The following is a 7,398-nucleotide window of genomic DNA, read 5'->3' as shown; positions in this document are numbered from 1 at the left end:
GCTGCGTTTATGCACGAGATTTGGAAGGGCGTCGTTTTTTCCCGCTTGCTTGAGTTTGATTACGCTCGTTCTACTTCTTCGCGCTTGGATTCATATCTCTATGAGGTCATCCACGACTCGCGGAGAGTCACATGTGTCCGTCACATGGTTCACAGTGGATCTTGTCAGCGCACGGTGTGACCAGACACACAATTAGCCCGGCTCCCGCCTGTTGCGACCGACGCGACCGCTATGTGCGCGCTCCCGTCCTTGGTCTTGACGAGAGCGACGCGCCCCATAGTGCTAGTCAAAACTGGGATTCTGGTGGGATTCTGAAGGCGATATTGGGAGGCGGTTCTGGCCTGCTGCATATATGCGCGCGATTCGAGAGGGTAGTGCATCTTCCTCTCTTGTCGCACGACTTCGGGGTATAGTGCGCACGAACATACGGGAACTTTGCCATCGCTTCGCCCAAGAACAATAGGGGTAGTCAAAGCTGGGATTTTCGCGGGATTCTGGCGACAATTCTGGGTGATTCCGGAGGCCAGAAACGCGTTTCTGGCAGAATCGTGCAGAATTGCACAAGCTCCTCCGGAGGCTCTTCTGGCTCCAGAAACGCGTTTCTGGGTTGCAGGTTTCTTGGCCTGCACGCCATGCCCTCAGTAATCCAACACTTACCCGACATGGTGGCAGAATCCCGCCAAAAACCCGACTCAGAATCGTGGTTACTGACAGCGTAGTCAGAGTTAGGCGGGATTCTGGCGAGATTCTCAGTAAACTACCTAGAATCGCCCTCAGAATCCTTCAGAATCCCTGGCTTTGACTATCCCTAATATCTCAATGACGCTGCTGCCACTATCCTGGTGAATATGTGTTAGCATGTGTGTCGACATCCTCTGTAGGTTGCTGCGCTGTGCTAGTCAACATGACTATATGCGACCCCAAAGGCAAAGGTGTAGACCTGGATTAATTGCTGGTGCACAGCGTCAGACAGGACGGCCCGGCTGTGTATACGGCACGATCCGGGAGGGTGTCGTTCCTTTCTCCCTGCCTAAGTTTAGATTCGCTCGTTCTACATTGTCCGGCTTGGATTCGGATCTCTCTGACTTCATCCGCGACGTGCGGGATATTTTCACCCTCCTTCGTGCGAGAACATATCTACATGATGCTGCTCTCGCAGTCGAAACTTGGATTGAGTTGTACTCACGGAGATAATGATCCTAGTGAATTTGGGTGTTAGCTTGTGCGTGCGCTGCAGGTTATTGTTTATGCGTTGCGAGGACTATATGCGGCTGCAATCGCGCAATGGTAGATCTGGGATCATTTGCTCGTGCAGAGCGAGACAGGACGGCCACCTTCCCCGTTTCGGCTGCGTATATGCGCGCGATTTGGGAGTCGTCGTTCTTTTACGCTGGCCTGAGTTTGGATTCGCTCGTTCTAGTTCTCTGCGCAAGGCTTCCCGGTTTCGTGCTTCGCCGTCCTCACTTCTTGTTGGCTGACATTCACTCTTTCGCAGTCTCCGAATATTGTACATGCCTGCAGTCTACGCCATCATCTCTTTCTTCTCCTACCGCTTCTTCCGCAAATACACATACTATGACCTCATTGAGACTGGTACGTTCTAACGCCGCATCACTTGTCAGATCGTAATTTGACCTATTGATTATTACAGCTTACGAGGTGAGTTCACACTGGCCCGTTCCTGCTTGATGCTGACGGCTTCGCAGTCGGTGACACTCAGTGCCTTCCTGTGAGTGTTTCCGCTTTGCAGCACGCACATTGCCCTCATCACGTCACCCAGCCTCCTGCTTATCGAATTCGTCGCATCGACTGCAACTGGACACGATGTCGATAATGCTATCCTCCGGAAGGAGAAGTCCAGTCTACCACTTCCCTTCTGCTGTTGGCGCTACCGCCCGACAAAGGCCTACTTCATGTATACTCTGAAGGTACGTGCACAGACTGCACTCTGCAGCCGATGCTGACGGGCGTATAGTGGTCCGTACTGCAATATGTCATCCTACGACCTGGTGAGCCTGAGCTCATCCGACTTTTTTTTGCGTCAACTCACCTTGGACGTGTGCAGTGCTGTCGATCGCAGGTATCATTTGTGAACACTACGGCGTGCTCTGCCAGTCCGGGCCTTGGAGCTTCAAGACTGCGCACGCCTACATCAGCGTGATAGACGGTGTCAGCATCACGATCGCGCTGTACGGCCTTCTCATCTTCTACGGGCTCACAAAGGACGAGCTTAAGGGCCGCAAGCCGCTCTCGAAGTTCCTTTCGATCAAGCTCATCGTCATGTTCACGTTCTACCAGTCCCTTGTGGTGCGTATCCGTCTTGGGCACAGGTGTGTGTGCGCGTGCTAACCTCTCTGACTCAGTTCGATGCGCTGGAAGGTCGGGTGATCAAGGAGACACAGTACTGGACGGAGACGAACATCGCGGACGGCCTGAACGCGCTCGCGATCTGCATCGAGATGGTCATCTTCTCCGCGTTCATGATGTACGCGTACTCGTGGAAGGAGTACAAGGTCAAGGGCGCCACACGGTACGGCGCATGGCGCGCCCTCTGGGACAGCATCAACTACGGTACGTTCTTCCTCCCCTCCTTGCGTGCTCGTGCTCGTGCTCACGCCTCCACAGCGGACTTTGCGCACGAGATCGCGGGCTCGATTAAGTTCTTCATCGACTACGCGCGCGGGAAGCCCGGCACGCACGGGCCGCGGATCGGCGTCACCGATGAGACGGGCAAGCAGACGAAGATGGACTTTGGGCAAGCCTTCGGGCTGAGTCCGCGCACGAACACGGGATACAGCAGTGGCATCAACGGGTACGCCAGCTCGTCCAGCGAGATGCAGATGCAGACGCAGCGCGTTAACTCTGTCCCCCCTCCCTACCCCCCTCGCACCCTCAGGGCCGGTGAGTCGATGTCCATGTCCGCTGTGCGCGCGCCACGGGCTAGCTACGACGAGAACGTCAGGTTAGAGCCGTATTCGTACGAGGACGGCGCGGGGCGAGGATGAGCTCGAGCTCGGGCGGGCACGGGGGGTATGTGGGTAGCGGTAGCGAGACGACATGTGGTAGGGTAGAGGATGAATATATTTTGTTTGCGGACGCGATGTGTTTGGCGGGCGAAGATCTTCCAGATCGATCACTTGGCTCTGCTGGACTTTCGAACAGGATACCTGCTGCACTGTCGAACAGGATACCTGCTGCACTGTCGAACAGGATACCTGGTGCACTTTCGAACAGGATACCTGCCTGGGGACTTGGAGGACTTGGAGGACTTGGGGGAGGACGCCCGGGGACGAGGAGGACTTCGGAGGCTCACAGAGCAAAGCAAGATGTATTCCGTGTCGTACGTAGCAGAACATCGCCGAGAACAGACAGAGCCAAGTACATAAACAGCCCTCTCTGCCGCCCCAAGTAAATGAGAGCATGCAAATAGCAATATAATAGCGCATTCCGCCGCCCCCAGACGACGAAAGCACGCGCGAGACATGCGCACGGACGAGCGTGTGGTTAGCGGAACGCTTCCGAGCTGCGGGCGCTCATGGCTGCACTTGCCGAGCATGCGGTGCTCGACTCTTGCTCTCTTACCGCCATCTCGTCGTGTCGCATCTCCTGCATCTTGCTTGTCTCGTTCACGGCTGCTTCAGGGACTGTGTCAACTTTGCTTCACGCTGTAGCTGCACTCTGACTTACTCTGCTGCTTTCTGGCAACTTGCGCGACCCGCGCACAACCTCGGAGACTTGACGCGACGGTTTCGAGGCGTGCGACGTGAGCTGGGCGGGAGTGCTGTCAGAACTCGGACTCAGACACAGGTAAGTTTGTGACGTACCGTTCTCTTCCCGGCAGCGTGCAGACTTGCACGTGTTTGAGCCGTACGAGAGCGACAGTCGAGTGAGAGGGCGGTTGCCGGAACGTGTCAGGAGGGAAGAGACGGTGTCCTCAATCGGGTCCCGAGCTTCGATGTCGAGGATGGGGTTGAGCGTTTTCAGTTCTGGAAGAGTACAGGGTGTCAGGGGCAGCACTGGTGGGTTTGGTGATGCGAGCTGGTCTCGATCTGCAATATATGAGAGCGCGAGCGCGGACTCTGAACTCAGCTGACCGCGGCCTCGTCTTCTGGAAGCCGAACAATCTGGTGAGTAGCTCCTCCTCAGACATGAATACGGCTACGTACCCTCGCGCAGTAACAGATCCGGTTTCTGGAGACTTGTGGTCGCATGCAGCGTTGCCACAGCGTCCTGTGCAGGCGAATATCAGCATGAACGTAAGTCTGGCTACATACCTCGATAGCACCCACCCTGCGTCAAACCACCGCACGCGATCGCGCAATCGGTCTCTTCGAGCGCGTCGAGGACGAGACCAGGAATGATGGGAACACGCGACACCAGGCACGGTTGGTCGACTCCGTCGTCGACACAGAGCACTTGAACTTCGGAGAACAAACCAAGTACCGCGAAGAAGTGGTTGGCGTCCAGTCCGGGGCAAGAGCGGTCTCCAATATGCAAGTGTTTCATCGTCCGACTGCCGAGCATTTCTGGTGCTGACCGTTGTCGTCCGTTGTCAGGTAGGTGCTCGAGGACGACACCCATGGCATGCCGTCCTGCGAGAGGCTTCGCGGTGATGCAGAGCTACACCCCGGACCGGCGTTGTGCGCGGAAACACCACGAGAGCGACGTGTAGACCCTCCAGGACCGTCGCTGCAAGAATCCGGATGAGAAAGGAGTACACGTCGAGGTAAGTACAGCGCGTACTCACCAACATCAGGCAGAGGACTGACAGCTTCTGCGCGTTGTAGACGACACGCAGGAATGTCCGCTAGGGTGTCCGGCGGGATGCCATGTCTCGCCTCGACGTGAAGATCCATCAAGACCTATGCACAGGAGGTGCGCCCTGTCTCCGTGGCCGCGTCGACCTTCTCAGAGCGCCGCAGGCCGAGGTCCACGGTGAAGAGGACGCAATGGACTATGCCAGGTGCGCCGGCAGCGACGATCTCGCCGTTGTAGATGTCCTCCATCTGCGCAGTGTTGTAGACCTCGTCGATGCGCACGACGAGGACTTCGTAGTCGCAGGAGGCACCTTCTTCACTGATCGCGAGCACGGTCCGCGGTCTGGACGATCGTCTCGAGGTGGGACGTGTGCATGGCTCAGATGTCGTCGGAGGACGAAGAAGAGCCGGCAACGGTGAGTAGGTCGGCAATGCGTTCGGCCAGCTGGTATGCGAAACCCGTGGCGAGGTCGCGTCCGTTGTAGAGGCGCTGCTTCGAGTACTTCCGGGCTTGGGAACGCCACTGCGCACAAGCGAGCTGCGACTCTGCGACACGAAGCTTCAGCGAGGCTGAGGCAGATAGTGGATGCTACGCACCTGACCGGCGCATCTGCTTGTACACGCCCGTGAAGACAGACTTGCTCTGGTGCTGGAAGTCCCACGCGGAAGCGATCTCCGCTGCGAAGCCGACCATGTCAGCCTTGAGCGCGATGTCAATGAGGATCGGGTCTTCCTGGTGCTGGATGGTCTCGAGGAGCTCGGCCATGACCGGGCCCACTGCCTCGCGTGCGCGGTCGAACGCAGGCGTGACCCTGTCCGGGTCAGGTGTCTCCGCGACGCGGAACGCATTCGTGACCTGGGAGGCAACCTTGGAGACCTCAAGGTCCAATGTCCGGACCGTGTGGAGGACGACATCATCAAAGGTGGACGTAGGCAGGTGGGTCATACGTGACAGAGCGATATGTGGGCCCTCGAGATGCAGCTGCACATGGGAAGGTGCGGATCTCCACAATGTGCGTGTGTCATGACGGCGAGGATGCGAGAGGGCAAACAATACGTCGTCGAGAGAGTGGGGAGTCTCTTGGTGCGGCTGGACATCTGAAGGTGCGACCGCTTTGAACCCGCCGGACACGTCAGCTTCGAACAGATCAAGCTAACCACGGAGCGACGTGCTCACCATGCACCGTAGCCTGCCCTCGTTTGTGTCCTCAGCACCAAGGTGCGTCTTGCCGCTGCCGAAGCACGCTGCCTGTAAGAGATGTTTCTCGTTAGAGGTACATAAACAGATTGAACGGAACAACTCGACACATACCAAGTGCAAATGCGCGAGAGGCAGGGAAACTCAGAGGCAAGGGTAGGACCGACACGAAGATGGGGAGAGCAGAGAGAAGGGGGATTCAGCGTGGCTGGTCGTCTCAGAAAGCCGCTCATTTCGCTGTCAAGGGCGGGATATGGCCAGATGGTAAGCGGGTGCAGTGTCAGTACCTGCTTCGCTCGGCTGTCAAGTCAGACAAAGCTTCGTCAACTATGTACTGGTAAGCGGATTCAGTCTCGGCCCCAGACGGAGCCCAAAATATTCAAGTCGTTGGAAGATCCATACTTATTCTTACTTCAAGTTACGAGACTGCATTGTTGGCTTTGTACATCCTCGAAATTAGTGCGTTTAAGGAATATCTATGACTATAGTCTATCCGGTCACTCCGCACTCGACCATTCTAGTCGCTCAAGGGCTGTCGGTTCCCGCCATCCCCGCTCAGTCCAAACAAGCCAAGTCCCATCCTTGAACATCTGCGGAAGCGGACCGCGGCATCGGTTGACAGCCGAAGCCCCATCACCCTCTAAGTCAACCTCCTCACTGATCATCTTCACGCTCTTTGGTCCGTTCCGGATGTACCGATGCGGAATGGTGATCCCGTCGGTGTTACGCTTGAACACACGCCGTCTGCCAATGTCGCTACGGCCGAGGTACGGAAGAGGAACCGGGGCAGGGAACAGAGGGCCAGGAGCGACAGCAGAGATGTCAAGCTCAGCGGCGAGCAGCTGCTCTCTTGTAGCCTGGATAAAATACATCCGAGGCTGGGGCTCTGCTGCGAGGAGGGCAAGAAGATGGCGAACCTGTGCCATGCTCGGGCTTCCATGCCCTGTGCTGAGATTCATGAACGGGACATCGGCTGGCCACCCATAGAGGAGGACACCATAGCGGAGGACAACGTCCTTATGGAACAGCCGGAGAGTCCAGCACATGCGTGCGCACAGGTCGCCGGTCACATGGACTGCAATAATGCACCACATCAGAGTCGGTGTGGGTCATGATGGCAAGGAAGAGCGCACCAAGCAACTCATTCAGAAGAAGTCGGACGCTCCCCCGGGGATCGGAGTGGTCAGGTCTGGGAAGCTCTGAAGTGAGGGGTACACCCGGGGAGATGAGGAGTGGCAGCGGTGCTGGAAACTGGCGGTGAGGGTGAACAGTATGTGTGTATGAGCGAACAGCGATCGAGGTATGTTGCAAGAGGCGGGAGCGTGTAGGGGCCATGGAGGACTTGTGAACCGGGTCGTTCGAGCGTTGTTGTTACAGGTCTATATACGCCGCTCCATTGCAAAGAGACCAGATCTGCGAGGTCAGCGTGAATCTGCACAACGT

General features: G+C 56.8%; 3 protein-coding genes across 3 annotated transcripts; 1 reads left to right on the top strand and 2 right to left on the bottom strand.

Moving 5' to 3' along the window:
- Window positions 1-1,511: 1,511 nt before the first annotated feature.
- L226DRAFT_527687 (DUF300-domain-containing protein) lies at window positions 1,512-3,005 on the top strand (the record flags this gene model as incomplete). Its single annotated transcript, XM_067679156.1, has 8 exons — window positions 1,512-1,593; window positions 1,652-1,659; window positions 1,707-1,729; window positions 1,751-1,928; window positions 1,976-2,009; window positions 2,066-2,307; window positions 2,364-2,571; window positions 2,626-3,005. 8 exons carry the CDS (start codon window positions 1,512-1,514, stop codon window positions 3,003-3,005), a joined length of 1,155 nt encoding a protein of 384 aa, XP_067528283.1.
- A 453-nt stretch (window positions 3,006-3,458) lies between these two features.
- Window positions 3,459-4,528, bottom strand: L226DRAFT_61615 (uncharacterized protein). The gene is made up of 4 exons (XM_067686869.1): window positions 4,167-4,528; window positions 3,825-4,108; window positions 3,688-3,768; window positions 3,459-3,635 (listed from the first exon to the last, which is right to left on the bottom strand). The coding sequence occupies exons 1-4, from the start codon at window positions 4,250-4,252 to the stop codon at window positions 3,505-3,507; spliced, it is 582 nt and encodes a 193-aa protein (XP_067528282.1). The 5' UTR covers window positions 4,253-4,528; the 3' UTR covers window positions 3,459-3,504.
- Window positions 4,529-4,862: 334 nt separating this feature from the next.
- On the bottom strand, window positions 4,863-5,978 carry L226DRAFT_617880 (uncharacterized protein; the record flags this gene model as incomplete). Its single annotated transcript, XM_067687103.1, has 3 exons — window positions 5,355-5,978; window positions 5,156-5,303; window positions 4,863-5,100 (listed from the first exon to the last, which is right to left on the bottom strand). The coding sequence occupies exons 1-3, from the start codon at window positions 5,701-5,703 to the stop codon at window positions 4,863-4,865; spliced, it is 735 nt and encodes a 244-aa protein (XP_067528281.1). The 5' UTR covers window positions 5,704-5,978.
- Window positions 5,979-7,398: the final 1,420 nt, after the last annotated feature.

Source organism: Lentinus tigrinus (genome assembly GCF_003813185.1).
Source record: "Lentinus tigrinus ALCF2SS1-7 unplaced genomic scaffold L226scaffold_110, whole genome shotgun sequence".
NCBI lineage: Eukaryota > Fungi > Basidiomycota > Agaricomycetes > Polyporales > Polyporaceae > Lentinus > Lentinus tigrinus.
Note: the sequence above shows the minus strand (reverse complement) of the source record. Positions and strands in the feature narration are given on the sequence as shown.

Coding starts and splice junctions, on each gene's coding strand:
- L226DRAFT_61615 (XM_067686869.1), bottom strand. CDS start 4,252: ATGCTGATATTCGCCTGCACAGGACGCTGTGGCAACGCTGCATGCGAC. Junction 3,769..3,824: donor ACGCTGCCGGGAAGAGAACG/GTACGTCACAAA, acceptor ACTCCCGCCCAG/CTCACGTCGCACGCCTCGAA. Junction 3,636..3,687: donor AGTTGCCAGAAAGCAGCAGA/GTAAGTCAGAGT, acceptor CAGTCCCTGAAG/CAGCCGTGAACGAGACAAGC.